Source organism: Lepisosteus platostomus, chromosome 9 (genome assembly GCF_059453375.1).
Source record: "Lepisosteus platostomus isolate fLepPlt1 chromosome 9, fLepPlt1.hap1, whole genome shotgun sequence".
In the NCBI taxonomy this organism is placed as follows: Eukaryota; Metazoa; Chordata; class Actinopteri; order Semionotiformes; family Lepisosteidae; genus Lepisosteus; species Lepisosteus platostomus.
The window spans coordinates 3,026,945-3,049,079 of record NC_142619.1 but is presented as its reverse complement, the minus strand read 5'-3'; the positions used below and the strand labels follow the sequence as shown (position 1 = coordinate 3,049,079).

At 50.0% G+C, this 22,135-nt stretch overlaps 2 protein-coding genes and 1 long non-coding RNA gene across 3 annotated transcripts in view; 1 reads left to right on the top strand and 2 right to left on the bottom strand.

Moving 5' to 3' along the window:
* LOC148654383 (uncharacterized) overlaps positions 1-22,135 on the top strand; it is a 175,142-nt gene that overhangs the window by 19,456 nt on the left and 133,551 nt on the right. The window contains exon 2 of the long non-coding RNA XR_015941388.1: positions 18,602-19,001. This is a non-coding gene — a long non-coding RNA (uncharacterized LOC148654383). The remainder of the gene's footprint in view (positions 1-18,601; positions 19,002-22,135) is intronic.
* Positions 1-22,135, bottom strand: part of LOC148654388 (vesicular glutamate transporter 1-like) — a 131,309-nt gene that overhangs the window by 48,356 nt on the left and 60,818 nt on the right. The gene's annotated exons all lie outside the window — the stretch shown is intronic.
* Positions 694-21,657, bottom strand: LOC148654390 (uncharacterized). The gene is made up of 13 exons (XM_088646488.1): positions 19,973-21,657; positions 18,425-18,581; positions 17,978-18,130; positions 17,045-17,146; positions 16,816-16,905; positions 16,571-16,726; positions 10,817-11,043; positions 10,550-10,711; positions 6,801-6,913; positions 6,533-6,647; positions 6,342-6,440; positions 4,090-4,261; positions 694-3,304 (listed from the first exon to the last, which is right to left on the bottom strand). Exons 1-13 carry the CDS (start codon positions 20,018-20,020, stop codon positions 3,171-3,173), a joined length of 1,728 nt encoding a protein of 575 aa, XP_088502614.1. The 5' UTR covers positions 20,021-21,657; the 3' UTR covers positions 694-3,170.

Genomic DNA, 22,135 nt, shown 5'->3' with positions numbered 1-22,135 from the left:
ATACAGTATATAACACAGTTCATCATGGTGTATAACAGTTTAATACAGTATATATAACACAGTTCATCATGGTGTGTAACAGTTTAATACAGTATATATAATAGTTAATCATCAGCCAGTTGCCATATCACCCTGCAGCTCCCAGCTGACACACCCCACTGGAGCCCAGCAGGGGTGAGCCTGGCCAGTACCTGGAGGGGAGACTCCTGGGAAAGCTGAGGCTGCTGCTGGGAGAGGTGTGAGTGGGGCCAGCAGGGGGCGCTCACCCTGCGGTCTGTGTGGGTCCTCATGCCCCAGTATAGTGACGGGGACACTAGACTGTAAACAGGCCCCGTCCTTCAGATGAGACGTCAAACCGAGGTCCTGACTCTCTGTGGTCATTCAAAATCCCAGGGCGCTTCTTGAAAAGAGTAGGGGTGTAATTTCCCATTGGCCCTGACCAATCATGGCCTCCTAATAATCCCCCTCTATGAATTGGCTTCATTACTCTGCTCTCCTCCCCACTGAGAGCTGGTGTGTGGGAGAGGACTGGAGCATCATCCAGGTGGGGCTGCACACTGGTGGGGGTGGAGGGGATCCCCATTACCTGTAAAGCGCTTTGAGTGGAGTGTCCAGAAAAGCGCTATATAAGTGTAAGCAATTATTATTATCATGGTGTATACCAGTTTAATACAGTATAAATAACACAGTTCATCATGGTGTATTACAGTTTAATACAGTATATATAACAGTTTCTCATTGTGTATAACAGTTTAATACAGTATATATAACACAGCTCATCATGGTGTATTACAGTTTAATATGGTACATTATACCATAATATAATACATTATACCACAATTTACCAAGGTGTCATATAGTTTATTACAGTGTATAAAGTATAATACATCAAGGTGATTTGTGTTATCACAGTGTATATCACACTTCACCCTGGTGTATTACAGTATATAACAGTACACCTTTATATACTATAGTTTATTGGAGTATGCCACAATTTAACATGGTGTATTAGTTTTTTTACACTTCCACAGTTCAAAATGGGGGAATTCTAGTTGATTACAATTTACAAGTGATGGTACATAGTATATACTGTAACATCATTTAAAGCAGGGTACATATATATTTCACATGGTGTAGATGCAGTAGATAAGATCATTTGAAACAGTGTAGATACAGACTTGTTACAGCATAGTTACAGTGTATAAACACTAGATACAGGTGTGTCAGTGTGGTAACAGTGTATAAACACTAGATACAGGTCTCTCACAGTGTAGTAACAGTGTATAAACAGTGTATAAACAGTGTAGATACAGGTGTGTCAGTGTAGTAACAGTGTATAAACAGTGTAGATACAGGTCTCTCACAGTGTATAAACAGTGTAGATACAGGTGTGTCAATGTAGTAACAGTGTATAAACAGTGTAGATACAGGTCTCTCACAGTGTAGTAACAGTGTATAAACAGTGTAGATACAGGTCTCTCACGGTGTAGTAACAGTGTATAAACAGTGTAGATACAGGTCTCTCACGGTGTAGTAACAGTGTATAAACAGTGTAGATACAGGTCTCTCACGGTGTAGTAACAGTGTATAAACAGTGTAGATACAGGTCTCTCTCAGTGTAGTAACAGTGTATAAACAGTGTAGATACAGGTCTCTCACAGTGTAGTAACAGTGTATAAACAGTGTAGATACAGGTCTCTCAGTGTAGTAACAGTGTATAAACAGTGTAGATACAGGTCTCTCACAGTGTAGTAACAGTGTATAAACAGTGTAGATACAGGTCTCTCACAGTGTAGTAACAGTGTATAAACAGTGTAGATACAGGTCTCTCACAGTTTAGTAACAGTGTATAAACAGTGTAGATACAGGTCTCTCACAGTTTAGTAACAGTGTATAAACAGTGTAGATACAGGTCTCTCACAGTGTAGTAACAGTGTATAAACAGTGTAGATACAGGTCTCTCAGTGTAGTAACAGTGTATAAACAGTGTAGATACAGGTCTCTCACAGTTTAGTAACAGTGTATAAACAGTGTAGATACAGGTCTCTCACAGTGTAGTAACAGTGTATAAACAGTGTAGATACAGGTCTCTCACGGTGTAGTAACAGTGTATAAACAGTGTAGATACAGGTCTCTCACAGTGTAGTAACAGTGTATAAACAGTGTAGATACAGGTCTCTCACAGTGTAGTAACAGTGTATAAACAGTGTAGAGGTCTGGGTTTGTTATATTATACTGCCAAAACAAAGGAAACTTGAGTAAATGAGGGATACAAAGTCTATCGAAAGCAGGTGTGGTTCCTGAGTTAATTAAGCAATTAACATCCCATTAGGCGTAGAGTCATGTATAAAAACGCTGCCTTTTTGTACCAGACCCTGAGCATGATGAAGGGTGACTGTCGAGCCAATCAATGATGAAGACTGCTGAGCTCGCCGCCGCGTCACCGTGCTGAACTGGGAGTCTGGGGGAAAGACGAGGGTTGACTGTGGAGGAAGGGCATTTTCCTGGCATGGGTTCGGTCCACTCCCCCCCCTCACAGGGCAAGGGAAACGTCAATACACACAAAGCCACTCTGTGTGGATCACTGCGTGGATCACTCAGTAACGCTGGGTGATCACGCCCATCCTAGGGTGGAGAAATTCTAAGCCTGATGGGACTGGAATCTCCCGGGGTGACCACGGCCCGCAGGGGGTCCCCGAAGACCTCGACGAGTTTGAGAACACCGTACATCGCACGGCGAGGCCACCCCGGTCACCAGATCCCCACCCGGTTTGACACTCATGGGCGCTCCTGCAGTGAAGCTTCCCAGCCATGAACAAGACACCCCGTGCTGGGATTTCTCATGGACGCCTGGAGCTGCGTCTCCCCAGCAGAGATCCAGGCACCTGTAGGACCGGAGCTGAGGCTCACTGAAGCCGTGCTGGAGGCTTGTGGTGGGGCAGCTGGTGGACCAACCTTCAGGTTGGCGTTTCCTTTAATACGGCAGTTACGTGTACAACAGCTGCCCTGGCATGGTTCCGTCTTCAGCTGTCTGATGGAAAATCTGGAAGTGCCGGAGCACTGGTTCGTATATTTACGGAGAGAGACGGGGCGCGTGGTGGGAGAGGGGAGAGGGCGGGTTCGAGGAAGAGATCAGGGCGAGAGAGAGAGGAGCGAGGAGGAGGAGGGGGTCACTCACAGGCCAGTTTGCTGTCAAAGCTGGAGAGCGTGATGGCGAAGGCTTGTAGGGCGCAGAGAGGGAAACTATAGTCCATGGAGAAGACATCATCAGCGACCCGGCCAAACTGCATCACTATATACTCCTCTGAGAGAGAGAGAGACACATCATCACACACCTGGCCAACCTGTATCTCTATATCCTCCTCTGAGAGAGAGAGACACATCATCACACACCTGGCCAAACTGCATCACTATATCCTCCTCTGAGAGAGAGAGAGACAAATCATCACACACCTGGCCAAACTGTATCTCTATATCCTCCTCTGAGAGAGAGAGACACATCATCACACACCTGGCCAACCTGTATCTCTATATCCTCCTCTGAGAGAGAGAGAGAGACACATCATCACACACCTGGCCAACCTGTATCTCTATATCCTCCTCTGAGAGAGAGAGAGAGACGTCATCACACACCTGGCCAACCTGTATCTCTATATCCTCCTCTGAGAGAGAGAGACACATCATCACACACCTGGCCAACCTGTATCTCTATATCCTCCTCTGAGAGAGAGAGAGACACATCATCACACACCTGGCCAACCTGTATCTCTATATCCTCCTCTGAGAGAGAGAGAGACACATCATCACACACCTGGCCAACCTGTATCTCTATATCCTCCTCTGAGAGAGAGACACATCATCACACACCTGGCCAACCTGTATCTCTATATCCTCCTCTGAGAGAGAGACACACATCATCACACACCTGGCCAAACTGCATCACTATATCCTCCTCTGAGAGAGAGAGAGACACATCATCACACACCTGGCCAACCTGTATCTCTATATCCTCCTCTGAGAGAGAGAGACACATCATCACACACCTGGCCAACCTGTATCTCTATATCACCACATTGCCCGCTGTCTCACCGTTGTCGGGATGGATGATCTGGAAGTTCTTGACAGACGCCTGAGTCACGCGCCCGTGGAAGTTCAGGACGTACGACTGGGTCCCTTCACTCCAGGAGGGAGGCTTGTTCACCAGGGTGACCAGACTCTCCAGATTCCCGTTCTGATAGCGGGAGAGCAGGGTCTCCAGCTCCTGAGAGAGAGAGGGGTTCATACAGACACACTGACTGGACACTCCAGTACATTAACACTGCACTGAGAGAGAGAGGGGTTCATACAGACACACTGACTGGACACTCCAGTACATTAACACTGCACTGAGAGAGAGAGGGGTTCATACAGACACACTGACTGGACACTCCAGTACATTAACACTGCACTGAGAGAGAGAGGGGTTCATACAGACACACTGACTGGACACTCCAGTACATTAACACTGCACTGAGAGAGAGAGGGGTTCATACAGACACACTGACTGGACACTCCAGTACATTAACACTGCACTGAGAGAGAGAGGGGTTCATACAGACACACTGACTGGACACTCCAGTACATTAACACTGCACTGAGAGAGAAGTTCCCTATAAACGATTCCCACCAAGCTTTTAACAAATCGATGCTTGATGTTATTTATAGGCTTGTGACTAAACGTATTCTATAACTTTCCCTCCTTCTCCTCTGCTTACATACACGGCACTCTTTCTCCCTCTAGTGGTCGGCGATGAAAATGCACTATTATCTGTACACAGGTACAGCCTGCTGTGCATCCAGGGCGGGATCATATAGGGCCGTATTTCACAGTCCCTTGGTGCAAGAACCACCGGACCAGCTGTCCTCCTGGTGTAACAAGACTGGACCAGAACTACAGGACCAGCTGTCCTCCTGGTGTAACAAGACTGGACCAGAACCACAGGACCAGCTGTCCTCCTGGTCTAACGAGACCGGACCAGAACTACAGGACCAGCTGTCCTCCTGGTGTAATGAGACTGGACCAGAACTACAGGACCAGCTGTCCTCCTGGTGTAACGAGACTGGACCAGAACCACTGGACCAGCTGTCCTCCTGGTGTAACGAGACCGGACCAGAACTACAGGACCAGCTGTCCTCCTGGTGTAACGAGACCGGACCTGAACCACTGGACCAGCTGTCCTCCTGGTGTAACGAGATCGGACCAGAACTACAGGACCAGCTGTCCTCCTGGTGTAATGAGACTGGACCAGAACCACCGGACCAGCTGTCCTCCCGGTGTAACGAGACTGGACCAGAACCACAGGACCGGCTGTCCTCCTGGTGTAACGAGACCGGACCTGAACCACCGGACCAGCTGTCCTCCTGGTGTAACGAGACCGGACCTGAACCACAGGACCAGCTGTCCTCCTGGTGTAACGAGACCGGACCAGAACTACAGGACCAGCTGTCCTCCTGGTGTAACGAGACTGGACCAGAACCACAGGACCGGCTGTCCTCCCGGTGTAAAGAGACCGGCTCTGAACTACAGGACCGGCTGTCCTCCCGGTGTAACGAGACCGGACCAGAACCACAGGACCAGCTGTCCTCCTGGTGTAACGAGACCGGACCAGAACTACAGGACCAGCTGTCCTCCTGGTGTAACGAGACCGGACCTGAACCACTGGACCAGCTGTCCTCCTGGTGTAAAGAGACCAGACCAGAACCACTGGACCAGCTGTCCTCCTGGTTAACGAGGGCGGACCTGAACCACTGGACCAGCTGTCCTCCTGGTCTAACGAGACCGGACCTGATCCACCGGACCAGCTGTCCTCCTGGTGTAACGAGACCGGACCTGAACCACTGGACCAGCTGTCTTACTGTGGTAACGAGACCGGACCAGAACTACAGGACCAGCTGTCCTCCTGGTGTAACGAGACCGGACCTGAACCACTGGACCAGCTGTCCTCCTGGTGTAACGAGACCGGACCTGAACCACTGGACCAGCTGTCCTCCTGGTGTAACGAGACCGGACCTGAACCACCGGACCAGCTGTCCTCCTGGTGTAACGAGACCGGACCAGAACCACAGGACCAGCTGTCCTCCTGGTCTAAGAAGACCGGACCTGAACCACCGGACCAGCTGTCCTCCTGGTCCAACAGGACCGGACTTTAATCAAAATCATCTGTTCTCCAGTCCAGAAATCGAACTAGACTACCTTCAGTAGCAGGAGTTGTAGTAATAATAATTGGTCGCCCCCTCTCTCACTCTCCGCAGGCTCAGTGAACGTAACGAGGAGGGGAACAACTTCGGGACGGGGGACTGACGTTGCGTGGCCGAATGGAGACCCTCTCGTCATTCTCCCTCATTCCGGGGATGATCACCGTCATCTTCCTCGGACCCCTGAATCCCATCACGTTCGTCTCCTGAAACGGACCGGGAGGTTAGTGCGGGAGCTGACAACCTGCTCCGAAGTTCCCGACAGTTGTCAACGAGTTCGATTCGTGGAGAGACTGACGTAGCAGATGGCGGCCAGCTCCTGCCGCAGAGTGTCCGTCTCGCGGACGAACGGCTTCTTCTCTGGGGTCTCCCCCTGGTCGTACACCGTGAACCTCGTACCCAGGACGTTGGAGCTGGAGGAAAAAAGAGAGAGTTAAGACCGACCCCGCGACTTCAGAAGACATCCACGGAGTGTGGCCAACACTACAGACTTCAGAGGGCTGAGACACAGGGGGGGAGGGGTACGAGCAGGGAAAGCGAAGGGGGAAGACGGCGCTGAAACGGACCGGAGTTTCCCGATGTAGCTGTCCGTGTCGCGAGAGAGGTCAGTGGGGTCGGTGGAGATGAGGTAGTTAGAGGTCTTGCATTTCTTCCTTTTTCTGCCAGCCATCAGAAAGACCTACGAGATTGAGAATGAGAGAGAACTTGGCATACACGACAGGATGATTATGACCTAAGCCAATTAAAGATTAACATAATCTAACACAGACCCTGGATACACACCTCACATGCAGAGATTAATACAGACCCTAATATAGATCCTAGAGACACACCTTACACACACAGAGATTAATACAGACCCTAATATAGACCCTAGAGACACACCTCACACACACACAGAGATATAGACCCTAATATAGACCCTAGAGACACACCTCACATGCAGAGATTAATACAGACCCTAATATAGACCCTAGAGACACACCTCACACGCAGAGATTAATACAGATCCTAATATAGACCCTAGAGACACACCTCACACACACAGACATGAATACAGACCCTAATATAGACCCTAGAGACACACCTTACACACACACAGAGATATAGACCCTAATATAGACCCTAGAGACACACCTCACATGCAGAGATTAATACAGACCCTAATATAGAGCCTAGAGACACACCTCACACACACACAGAGATTAATACAGACCATAATACAGACCCTAGAGACACACCTCACACACACAGAGATTAATACAGACCCTAATATAGACCCTAGAGACACACCTCACACACACAGAGATTTATAAAGACCCTAATATAGACCCTAGAGACACACCTCACACACACACAGAGATATACAGTGCCTTGCGAAAGTATTCGGCCCCCTTGAACTTTTCAACCTTTTGCCACATTTCAGGCTTCAAACATAAAGATATAAATTTTTTATTTTATGTGAAGAATCACCAACAAGTGGGACACAATTGTGAAGTGGAACGAAATCTATTGGATTTTGGAAACTTTTTTAACTAATAAAAAAATGAAAAGTGGGGCGTGCAAAATTATTCGGCCCCCTTGCGTTAATACTTTGTAGAGCCACCTTTTGCTGCGATTACAGCTGCAAGTCGCTTGGGGTATGTCTCTATCAGTTTTGCACATCGAGAGACTGAAATTCTTGCCCATTCTTCCTTGCAAAACAGCTCGAGCTCAGTGAGGTTGGATGGAGAGCGTTTGTGAACAGCAGTTTTCAGCTCTTTCCACAGATTCTCGATTGGATTCAGGTCTGGACTTTGACTTGGCCATTCAAACACCTGGATACGTTTATTTGTGAACCATTCCTTTGTAGATTTTGCTGTATGTTTGGGATCATTGTCTTGTTGGAAGATAAATCTCCGTCCCAGTTTCAGGTCTTTTGCAGACTCCAACAGGTTTTCATCCAGAATGGTCCTGTATTTGGCTGCATCCATCTTCCCCTCAATTTTAACCATCTTCCCTGTCCCTGCTGAAGAAAAGCAGGCCCAAACCATGATGCTGCCACCACCATGTTTGACAGTGGGGATGGTGTGTTGAGGGTGATGAGCTGTGTTGCTTTTACGCCAAACATATCGTTTTGCATTGTGGCCAAAAAGTTCGATTTTGGTTTCATCTGACCAGAGCACATTCTTCCACATGTTTGGGGTGTCTCCCAGGTGGCTTGTGGCAAACTTTAGACGAGACTTTTTATGGATATCTTTGAGAAATGGCTTTTTTCTTGCCACTCTTCCATAAAGGCCAGATTTGTGCAGTGTAAGACTGATTGTTGTCCTATGGACAGACTCTCCTACCTCAGCTGTAGTTCTCTGCAGTTCATCCAGAGTGATCATGGGCCTCTTGGCTGCATCTCTGATCAGTCTTCTCCTTGTCTGAGCTGAAAGTTTAGAGGGACGGCCAGGTCTTGGTAGATTTGCAGTGGTCTGATACTCCTTCCATTTCAAGATGATCGCTTGCACAGTGCTCCTTGGGATGTTTGAAGCTTGGGAAATCTTTTTGTATCCAAATCCGGCTTTAAACTTCTCCACAACAGTATTACAGACCTGCCTGGTGTGTTCCTTGGTCTTCATGATGCTCTCTGCGCTTTCAACAGAACCTTGAGACTATCACAGAGCAGGTGCATTTATACAGAGACTTGATTACACACAGGTGGATTCTATTTATTACCATCAGTCATTTAGGACAACATTGGATCATTCAGAGATCCTCGCTGAACTTCTGGAGTGAGTTTGCTGCACTGAAAGTAAAGGGGCCGAATAATTTTGCACGCCCCACTTTTCATTTTTTTATTAGTTAAAAAAGTTTCAAAAATCCAATAGATTTCGTTCCACTTCACAATTGTGTCCCACTTGTTGGTGATTCTTCACATAAAATAAAAAATTTATATCTTTATGTTTGAAGCCTGAAATGTGGCAAAAGGCTGAAAAGTTCAAGGGGGCCGAATACTTTCGCAAGGCACTGTAGACCCTAATATAGACCCTAGAGACACACCTCACATGCAGAGATTAATACAGACCCTAATATAGACCCTAGAGACACACCTCACACGCAGAGATTAATACAGATCCTAATATAGACCCTAGAGACACACCTCACACACACAGACATGAATACAGACCCTAATATAGACCCTAGAGACACACCTTACACACACACAGAGATATAGACCCTAATATAGACCCTAGAGACACACCTCACATGCAGAGATTAATACAGACCCTAATATAGACCCTAGAGACACACCTCACACGCAGAGATTAATACAGATCCTAATATAGACCCTAGAGACACACCTCACACACACAGACATGAATACAGACCCTAATATAGACCCTAGAGACACACCTTACACACACACAGAGATATAGACCCTAATATAGACCCTAGAGACACACCTCACATGCAGAGATTAATACAGACCCTAATATAGAGCCTAGAGACACACCTCACACACACACACAGATTAATACAGACCCTAATATAGAGCCTAGAGACACACCTCACACACACACAGAGATATAGACCCTAATATAGACCCTAGAGACACACCTCACATGCAGAGATTAATACAGACTCTAATATAGACCCTAGAGACACACCTCACATGCAGAGATTAATACAGACCCTAATATAGACCCTAGAGACACACCTCACACGCAGAGATTAATACAGATCCTAATATAGACCCTAGAGACACACCTCACATGCAGAGATTAATACAGCCCCTAATATAGACCCTAGAGACACACCTCACACACACAGACATGAATACAGACCCTAATATAGACCCTAGAGACACACCTTACACACACACAGAGATATAGACCCTAATATAGACCCTAGAGACACACCTCACATGCAGAGATTAATACAGACCCTAATATAGACCCTAGAGACACAACTCACACACACAGAGATTAATACAGACCCTAATACAGACCCTAGAGACACACCTCACACACACACAGATTAATACAGACCCTAATACAGACCCTAGAGACACACCTCACACACACACAGATTAATACAGACCCTAATATAGACCCTAGAGACACACCTCACACACACACAGATTAATACAGACCCTAATACAGACCCTAGAGACACACCTCACACACACACAGATTAATACAGACCCTAATACAGACCCTAGAGACACACCTCACACACACACAGATTAATACAGACCCTAATATAGACCCTAGAGACACACCTCACACACACACAGATTAATAGAGACAGTTTCATGATCGAAAGAAAGTCCACACGTCCCCCTGACCCTCTTGCCGTCACTCCTCTCCAGGTGCAGGTAGTAGGTGGGGAACACGCCCTTCTCCATGCCCTTCCGGTCCCTGGTAATCCTGCACTGCACGGTGACGTCTCGGGGCGCGGGGCGCTGGGCGAACTCCTGCAGGTCCCCGCCCACGGACAGGAGGGAGTCCTTCCGGAAGAAGAAGGGAAGAGCTCACGTCCCGGACCCTGCAGCACAATGCCGCTTGACCGGGACGGCGGGATCGCCTCCGCCACCCGATTCGCCCCGCGTTACCTTGCTGAGCTGGGAGTCGCTGTCAGAAAGGCGCTGGTTGCAGTTGAGGGGGGCCAGGCTGGAGGTATCCTCTCGGCCCCTTCTTCTCTCCCTCTCCTCCTCACTTCCTCCGTCCTCTTCTTCCTCCTCCTCCTCCTCCTCCTCCTCCTCCTCCTCGTCCTCGTCCAGCTCGGCCCCTGCCTCGCCGTCTTCGTCCTCCTCGCTGGCGCTGTCTCTCGGTCTCCTGGCTGAGGGGTGCAGAGACACAGAGAGCGGCTCGTCCCCGCCGATCGCCGAGTGGACTCAAACGGGTACGGAGCTGACTTTGGGGCCTGACTTTGGCGTTTCACTGGACTACAGCCGGAGCCTGCAGAGGTGACCCAGGTCTCGGCCACCTTGAGACTGGCTGATGCTCGTGGTGCCCACTCGTCTGTGTTCTGGCTACGCCCTGGGGTGTCCAAACTGGGCGACACGGTGGCGCGGGGTTTAGCATCGCCCCCTTGTCATGTGGGGGTTCTGGGTTCGATTCCTGTGGTGCTACGTGTGTGGAGTTTGCACGTTCTCCCCAGGTTTCCGTGGGTTTTCTCCCACAGTCCAAAGGCAGTCCTGTGATGGACTGGCCCTGGTGTGTGTCGGTGTGTGTGTGTGTGTGTGTGTGTGTGTGTGTGTGTGTGTGTGTCCTGTGATGGACTGGCCCTGGTGTGAGTGTGTATGTGTCTGTGTGTGTGTGTCCTGTGATGGACTGGCCCTGGTGTGTGTCGGTGTGTGTGTGTGTGTGTGTGTGTGTGTGTGTGTGTGTGTGTGTGTGTGTGTGTGTGTGTCCTGTGATGGACTGGCCCTGGTGTGAGTGTGTATGTGTCTGTGTGTGTGTGTCCTGTGATGGACTGGCCCTGGTGTGAGTGTGTGTGTGTGTGTGTCCTGTGATGGACTGGCCCTGGTGTGAGTGTGTATGTGTCTGTGTGTGTGTGTCCTGTGATGGACTGGCCCTGGTGTGAGTGTGTCTGTGTGTGTTCGGTGAAGGACTGGCCCTGGTGTGTGAGTGTGTGTGTCTGTGTGTGTCCTGTGATGGACTGATCCTGGTGTGAGTGTGTGTGTGTCCTGTGATGGACTGGTCCTGGTGTGAGTGTGTGTGTGTCCTGTGATGGACTGGCCCTGGTGTGAGTGTGTGTGTGTCCTGTGATGGACTGGCCCTGGTGTGAGTGAGTGTGTGTGTCCTGTGATGGACTGGCCTGGTGTGTGTGTGTGTGAGTGTGTGTGTCCTGTGATGGACTGGCCCTGGTGTGTGAGTGTGTGTGTCCTGTGACGGATTGCTGGCCAGTCCAAGGTAAAGTGACTAGAAAATCGCTGGATGGATAGTCGTACAAACTAACCACCTAAATCCAAGGGGTGAAATCATTTCTCAGTGCTGTCTAGTGGTGCTGCTGGTGCAGACTGGCTGCCACAGGCTGGACGCTGAACTTCAGGAACGGCTGTTGAGACTTTCCTACTGTACGTAACCTGGTATCTTTCGGCATGACAAGAACCGTATAACTGCACTCAATCAATCTGGCCATCACAAGTGCTGACCCAGTACTTACACCCTTGATCTTGATTTGTAACTATCCAGCTGGACACCACGATGGCACTAACAGATCACGGGCCCTGTTTGACAAGGGCGCTCAATGATGCCTTGATTGGAAAGCTCATTGCCGAAGTGTCATCTGATTCTCTCAATTTCATTTTTTTTTTTTTTCATTTTAGTGCCCTGCCGATGGAGTAGATTTCAGCGTCCTGATGGTGCTGCTCATTGGCAGTGACCCTGTCAATCAGACCGCGAGAAGGCGGGGTCGGTCGGCGATCGTCGTCATGGTCTTGCGCTCAGAAAGGAGGCCCTGATTGGATTCTGACAGCACGTGCAGCAGGCAGAACTAATCAATGTGTCACACCGTTCCATCTGTACCTGTACCTGTCTCTGCATCTGCGTCTGACAGACAGCAGAGTGCTCCTTCTGCTGGAAGGTCACTATTGATCTCTTCTGTCTCAATTACTGGAGCTCTCACTGTCTCATCCCAGAGCATCACTGAGAGAGACAGTACAGCAGAGTGTGGTAGAGTTGAGTTACACAAAGCACAGTATAGGTACAGACGCACACAGTACAATTACAGACACACACAGTACAGGTACAGACTCACACAGTACAGGTACAGCACTGACACATACAGTACAGCACAGATTTAGACTGTACAGTACAGACACACACAGTACAGACTCACACAGTACAGCACTGACACAAACAGTACAGGTACAGACACACACAGTACAGTACAGACACAGACTCACACAGTACAGTACAGACATACAGTACAGGTACAGACTCACACAGTACAGTACAGACACACGCAGTGCAGACACACACAGTACTGGTACAGACTCACACAGTACTGGTACAGACTCACACAGTACAGTACAGTCACACACAGTACAAGTACAGACTCACACAGTACAGTACAGTCACACACAGTACAGGTACAGACTCACAAAGTACAGTACAGTCACACACAGTACAGACTCACACAGTACAGGTACAGACACACTGTACAGGTACAGACTCACACAGTACAGACTCACACAGTACAGTACAGACACAGTACAATACAGACACAGTACAGGTACAGACTCACACAGTACAGTACAGACACACACAGTACAGTCACACACAGTACAGTACAGTCACACACAGTACAGTACAGTACAGACTCACACAGTACAGTACAGACAGACACAGTACAGTCACACACAGTACAGTACAGACTCACACAGTACAGTCACACACAGTACAGTACAGTCACACACAGTACAGACTCACACAGTACAGTACAGTCACACACAGTACAGACTCACACAGTACAGTACAGTCACACACAGTACAGTACAGACTCACACAGTACAGACTCACACAGTACAGTACAGTCACACACAGTACAGACTCACACAGTACAGTACAGTCACACACAGTACAGTACAGACTCACACAGTACAGTACAGACTCACACAGTACAGACTCACACAGTACAGTACAGACTCACACAGTACAGACTCACACAGTACAGTACAGTCACACACAGTACAGACTCACACAGTACAGTCACACACAGTACAGTACAGTCACACACAGTACAGACTCACACAGTACAGTACAGTCACACACAGTACAGACTCACACAGTACAGTACAGTCACACACAGTACAGTACAGACTCACACAGTACAGACTCACACAGTACAGTACAGTCACACACAGTACAGACTCACACAGTACAGTACAGTCACACACAGTACAGTACAGTCACACACAGTACAGTACAGACTCACACAGTACAGACTCACACAGTACAGACTCACACAGTACAGTACAGTCACACACAGTACAGACTCACACAGTACAGTACAGTCACACACAGTACAGTACAGACTCACACAGTACAGACTCACACAGTACAGTACAGACTCACACAGTACAGACTCACACAGTACAGTACAGACTCACACAGTACAGTACAGTCACACACAGTACAGTACAGACTCACACAGTACAGTACAGACTCACACAGTACAGACTCACACAGTACAGTACAGACTCACACAGTACAGACTCACACAGTACAGTACAGACTCACACAGTACAGTACAGTCACACACAGTACAGTACAGACTCACACAGTACAGACTCACACAGTACAGTACAGACTCACACAGTACAGACTCACACAGTACAGTACAGTCACACACAGTACAGACTCACACAGTACAGACTCACACAGTACAGTACAGACTCACACAGTACAGACTCACACAGTACAGTACAGACTCACACAGTACAGTACAGTCACACACAGTACAGTACAGACTCACACAGTACAGACTCACACAGTACAGTACAGACTCACACAGTACAGTACAGTCACACACAGTACAGTACAGACTCACACAGTACAGTACAGACTCACACAGTACAGACTCACACAGTACAGTACAGACTCACACAGTACAGTACAGTCACACACAGTACAGTACAGACTCACACAGTACAGTACAGACTCACACAGTACAGACTCACACAGTACAGTACAGACTCACACAGTACAGTACAGTCACACACAGTACAGTACAGACTCACACAGTACAGACTCACACAGTACAGACTCACACAGTACAGTACAGACTCACACAGTACAGTACAGTCACACACAGTACAGTACAGACTCACACAGTACAGTACAGACTCACACAGTACAGACTCACACAGTACAGTACAGACTCACACAGTACAGTACAGTCACACACAGTACAGTACAGACTCACACAGTACAGTCACACACAGTACAGTCACACACAGTACAGTACAGACTCACACAGTACAGTACAGTCACACAGTACAGTACAGACTCACACAGTACAGTACAGACTCACACAGTACAGACTCACACAGTACAGTACAGACTCACACAGTACAGTACAGTCACACACAGTACAGTACAGACTCACACAGTACAGTACAGACTCACACAGTACAGACTCACACAGTACAGTACAGACTCACACAGTACAGTACAGACTCACACAGTACAGACTCACACAGTACAGACTCACACAGTACAGTACAGTCACACACAGTACAGTACAGACTCACACAGTACAGTACAGACTCACACAGTACAGACTCACACAGTACAGTACAGACTCACACAGTACAGACTCACACAGTACAGTACAGACTCACACAGTACAGTACAGTCACACACAGTACAGTACAGACTCACACAGTACAGTACAGACTCACACAGTACAGACTCACACAGTACAGTACAGACTCACACAGTACAGACTCACACAGTACAGTACAGACTCACACAGTACAGACTCACACAGTACAGTACAGACTCACACAGTACAGTACAGTCACACACAGTACAGTACAGACTCACACAGTACAGTACAGACTCACACAGTACAGACTCACACAGTACAGTACAGACTCACACAGTACAGTACAGTCACACACAGTACAGTACAGACTCACACAGTACAGACTCACACAGTACAGACTCACACAGTACAGTACAGACTCACACAGTACAGACTCACACAGTACAGTACAGACTCACACAGTACAGTACAGTCACACACAGTACAGTACAGACTCACACAGTACAGTACAGACTCACACAGTACAGACTCACACAGTACAGTACAGACTCACACAGTACAGACTCACACAGTACAGTACAGACTCACACAGTACAGTACAGTCACACACAGTACAGTACAGACTCACACAGTACAGACTCACACAGTACAGTCACACACAGTACAGTCACACACAGTACAGTACAGACTCACACAGTACAGTACAGTCACACAGTACAGTACAGACTCACACAGTACAGACTCACACAGTACAGTACAGACTCACACAGTACAGACTCACACAGTACAGTACAGACTCACACAGTACAGTACAGTCACACACAGTACAGTACAGACTCACACAGTACAGTACAGACTCACACAGTACAGACTCACACAGTACAGTACAGACTCACACAGTACAGTACAGTCACACACAGTACAGTACAGACTCACACAGTACAGACTCACACAGTACAGACTCACACAGTACAGTACAGACTCACACAGTACAGACTCACACAGTACAGTACAGACTCACACAGTACAGTACAGTCACACAGTACAGTACAGACTCACACAGTACAGACTCACACAGTACAGTACAGACCCGTGACAGAAGGAGTCTTGCGCGGTCGCCGTCTCTTCATGGGGGACTGTGGGAAGGGGTCGCTCGCCCAGTCCTTCCTCTCTCCGTCCTCGCTGTCCGACCCCGGGGGCGTGACCTCCGACCCCGCCAGGGCCACCACAGCGTCCGCCAGCTGGCCTGTGGCGGGAGGGCGAGATGGGGGGGGGGGTGTGGACGTCAGCGCCGTCGCCGGGTCACCAGGCCGAAACCCGACGACGACCCCTTACCTTCCTGCTGCTGGCTGCTCCTGCTGGCCCTGGGTTTCCATGCCGACCGCCGGGGGGGCGTGGTCACGGCAAGCCCCGCCTCCTCCTGGCCTGGAAGCAGCAAAGCAGGAAGCCTGTACTAGCAGTGGACATCGAGATCACTCCCGACAACAGGGCAGCGGATCGCACACGAAGACGTGCCCACACCAGTCCCCTTCCCCAGCCACGAGCCTCGTCTGCTGCCTCTTACCCTCTTCTTTCTTCTTCTTCCTCGTCTTTTTCTCATTCTTTCCTGCGGGGGGTGCTGTCTGCCTCCCCTGCTCTCTCCTCCTGGTGACTGTGCTCTCTGCCTCTGGGGAGAGGAGAGGAGAGGAGAGCAGAGGGATGGAGCCAGTTCAGACAGGGGGGTTATTAGGAGGCCATGAGGGGTAAAGGCCAGGGGGGGAATTTGGCCAGGACACTGGGGTAACACCCCTACTCTTGTCGAGAGGCACCCTGGGATTGTTAATGACCACAGAGAGTCAGGACCTCGGTTTGACGTCTCATCTGAAGGACGGCGCCTGTTTACAGTCTAGTGTCCCCGTCACTATACTGGGGCATGAGGACCCACACAGACCGCAGGGTGAGCGCCCCCTGCTGGCCCCACTCACACCTCTCCCAGCAGCAGCCTCAGCTTTCCCAGGAGTCTCCCCCTCCAGGTACTGGCCAGGCTCCCACCTGCTGGGCTCCAGTGGGGTTTGTCAGCTGGGAGCTGCAGGGGGACACAGCTGCTGGCTGCAGAAAGCAGTGGTGAAGAGGCCGTGATGTTGGCGTTGTTTCACAATGAGCGGGACTCAGCCAGGCAGAGGAAACACACAGGTGTCAGGAGCAGTGCAGCTCCGGCTGTTTGTTTTTAGTCTAATATAAATAAAGGCGTGTAAAAGACGGGGCTTGTCTTTGTTGTGTTGGGAGGCGGCCGGAATTCAATGATATTCCGCCTGCTTGGAACAGCAGCGGAGCCGAGACTGGCCTGGAAACGAAATCGACATGCTGGCTAAAATTTACAGCTGCCGCCCTGTTCCCGTCTCCCAGAACCGTGATGTCATGTGTCACGTCAGCTGTGATGTCATGTGTGAAAAGCACGCAGGGTCCGCAATTCATTGTACTCTGATACATGTGCCCATAAACGTAAGCTTGAACAGACCTGTTGGGTCCTCCTCCTTCATGGCTTCCTTCCTGCCCGCCCTGGGCTCTGATTGGCCGCCGGGCGCCGCGGACGCCGTCTCCGAGGAGACGCTGAGCTCCGCCAAGCTGATCTCCTCCAATGGGGGCTCGGGGCGGGGCTCCGGGGGCGGGGCTGCCGGAGTCAATGCAGAGGAGCGCCGGTCAGGCGGACAAGCTGAGCTACACCGCGCCGTGCTGGCTGAGGTTCTTAATGAAGTGCTCAGGACTAGCCAGGCAGTAAGACACAGACTGAGAAGAGGTTAGAAACAGGGGCGAGAAAGACAGAATCACTGGACCTGGTGTTTCTAAGCCAGGCACTAGGAACCACAATCCGGGAGGTATTTCGTTAACCCCTCTCTGAGCTGGTGCTGTTAATATATTTCTGAATATATTATTCCACTCCCGGCTCTGTGTTGCTGCAGCTCACCACTCAGAGCGGCGCTGCTCTCCGATCGGGTGACGAGGGGCGTCGTGTCCTCAGCTTTGGGGCGCAGTCTCCTGTTCCGGGTTCGAACCTCTGGATTAGCGGTCACCATCTGGGTGTCCGTCCTTCTGCGCTTCTGTCTCTTTACCAGGAGAGAGCGCTAGAGAGAGAGAGAGAGAGGGGTTAATACAGACACACTGACTGGACACTCCAGTACATTAACACTGCACTGAGAGAGAGAGGGGTTCATACAGACACACTGACTGGACACTCCAGTACATTAACACAGCAGCCATATCACCCTGCAACTCACAACTGGCAACCCACTGAAGCTAAGCAGGTGTGAGCCTGGTCAGTACCTGGATGGGAGACCTCCTGGGAAAAACTAAGGTTGCTGCTGGAAGAGGTGTTAGTGGGGCCAGCAGGGGGTGCTCACCCTGTGGTCCATGTGGGTCCTAATGCCCCAGTATAGTGATGGGGACACTATACTGTAAACAGGTGCCGTCCTTCGGATGAGACGTAAAACCGAGGTCCTGACTCTCTGTGGTCATTAAAAATCCCAGGGCGCTTCTCGAAAAGAGTAGGGGTGTAACCCCGGTGTCCTGGCCAAATTTCCCATTGGCCCTTACCAATCACGGCCTCTTAATAATCCCCTTCTATGAATTGGCTACATTACTCTGCTCTCCTCCCCACTGAGAGCTGGTGTGTGGTGAGCGTTCTGGCGTACTGTGGCTGCCGTCGCATCATCCAGGTGGGGCTGCACATTGGTGGTGGTGGGGGGGAGTCCCCATTACCTGTAAAGCGCTTTGAGTGGAGTGTCCAGAAAAGTGCTATATAAGTGTAAGCAATTATTATTATTAACACTGCACTGAGAGAGAGGGGGTTTCATACAGACACACTGACTGGACACTCCAGTACATTAACACTGCACTGAGAGAGAGAGGGGTTCATACAGACACACTGACTGGACACTCCAGTACATTAACACTGCACTGAGAGAGAGAGGGGTTCATACAGACACACTGACTGGACACTCCAGTACATTAACACTGCACTGAGAGAGAGGGGTTCATACAGACACACTGACTGGAAACTCCAGTACATTAACACTGCACTGAGAGAGAGAGGGGTTCATACAGACACACTGACTGGACTCTCCAGTACAGTAACAGGGCACTGACTGCGAGAGTGTATATTTACTCCTGGACTCTCTTTTCCAGTCAGGCCCCAGTGGGAATCGGTCTCCTTGCTGGCCTGACCTCCTGTCCCTGCGGGAGTATCTGTTCTCCTGTAATCACTGACTGGACACTCCAGTACATTAACACTGCACTGAGAGAGAGGGGTTAATACAGACACACTGACTGGACACTCCAGTACATTAACACTGCACAGAGAGAGAGAGAGGGGTTCATACAGACACACTGACTGGACACTCCAGTACATTAACACTGCACTGAGAGAGAGAGAGAGGGGGGTTCATACAGACACACTGACTGGACACTCCAGTACATTAAGACTACAGCGATAAGGGAAAAGCGATTTTCTGCTCACCTGATTTTCCAGCCTCTGCTGTCGGAGATCTGTACTGCTGTCTTCCATCTGAGAGAGGTACAGTCTCGGTGGCGAGACACACTTTACACAACGAGACGGGCAGCGACACACGACGGACCGACCGACCGACGCGGTTATATGCCACAACTCCTCTCCACGGCACAGTTCTCTGTCCGCTCGGTCTGTAAGTGGCTTACACGAGTCTAATGAGCTTACAGCCCCTCACACACGCCGCTCGGAGCTTTTCCTGCACCGGTTTCTGTTCTGAGTCGGCTTATCAGCTGTCCAGTCTGTTGCCGGGGCGAGCGGCGCGCCCCGGTCGTTACGGTAGCGCCCTGACGGACAGGGAGAGAGAGGAGACACACAGGCTAGGAGGGTGAACACGGAGGGCCGGACGCGGGGCGAGCTCTTGGTGATGGGAGATCTGGGACAGCAGGTGCGGCACCGCTGTGCGCCCATGAAAGTGTCTCGGAAGAGCTGGCTCTCGGACTTGCGGCAGAAGAGCCCCTTTTCCTTCTACCTCGGGATGATCAAGTTTATTAAAAGTCCCACAACCCCCCTCCTTCCCCAAGACCCACGCCCGCTTGCTTTCTCTCTCTCAATTCAATTCAGTTCAAGGTGCTTTACTGGCACGCCCGATGGGTACGATCAGTGTTGCCAAAGCAACTGAAAATAATAAAGTGCACACGAAACAAAATAAAAGTCAAATTAAATCTCTCTCCCTCTCTCTCTCTCCCTCTCCCTCTCCCTCTCTCTCTCTCTCTCCGGAGCTCAGGAGCTCGGAGTTACAGGGCAGTGCTATAATCCCCACCTGAAGGCAGGTGCAATTCGTCGATAAAATAGGCCCTTAAAGGAAAAAAAGAGAACTACCCTGTGCCAGGGCCTGTGTGCTCTGTGACCCCGGAGAGTCGTGAAATAATCTCCTGGGATCGTTTCCGACTCTTCCCGTCTGGTTACATCGCACTGAGCGGAGCTGGTGAGCGCCGGGGCGTCTGTTGCTAAACGGCTAGGAGCCCGGAGAGGGCAGTCGTGCTCATTATCGTATCCTCTTAAAGTGCGTCTCGTTTCCCCTCCTCCCCTGTCTCCAGTGAAGTGGTCGTGTCTTCTTCGGGACAAGAGCGACACCGTGCGTCTGAGCGGATTAGCCGATGACGTCAGGGAAAAGCCCCTCTAAACCGCACCCGGGTCTCTGAGTGGATCGTCGGGTCTCCCTGGAGACGAGGCGATTCTCACCTCCTGTTCAATTCAATTCAACTCAACTCAATTCAAGGTGCTTTATCAGCATGACCGCTGGGTACAATCGGTGTTGCCAAAGCAATTAAAAAGAATTCACACGAAACAAAACAAAAAATACAAGTAAAATAAAATCTACAGACATTTACAACAGACGTATCATAAAATATTGACATATACTGTAGACGGAGCATTACTGGGAGACAGACTCACTGTTCCTTAGGCAGTATCACATACTGGGCTGCCAGTTCAATTGAGTTCCCTCCTCCCTCTCCCAGTAGGATTGGGACCTGTTGTGGTTTTGGCAGGTGTGGGAACTCTGGGACTAGATTTCTGAATTTCGGGAAGAATGTTTCTCTAATCCCAGAGTATCTGTCACAGTGCAGTAGGAAGTGCACCTCTGTCTCTATTTCTCCCTGCTGGCAGTGGGAGCACAGCCTGTCCTCTCTGGACCAGGTCTGCCTGTGTCCAGTGTGTGTGTCCAGGCTGTGGTCACTGAGCCTGTCCTCTCTGGGCAGCCAGGTCTGCCTGTGTCCAGTGTGTGTGTCCAGGCTGTGGTCACTGAGCCTGTCCTCTTTGGACAGCCAGGTCTGCCTGTGTCCAGTGTGTGTGTCCAGGCTGTGGTCACTGAGCCTGTCCTCTTTGGACAGCCAGGTCTGCCTGTGTCCAGTGTGTGTGTCCAGGCTGTGGTCACTGAGCCTGTCCTCCTTGGACAGCCAGGTCTGCCTGTGTCCAGTGTGTGTGTCCAGACTGTGGTCACTGAGCCTGTCCTCTCTGGGCAGCCTGGTCTGCCTGTGTCCAGTTTGTGTGTTCAGGCTGTGTCACTGAGCCTGTCCTCTCTGGACAGCCAGGTCTGCCTGTGTCCAGTGTGTGTGTCCAGGCTGTGGTCACTGAGCCTGTCCTCTCTGGACAGCCAGGTCTGCCTGTGTC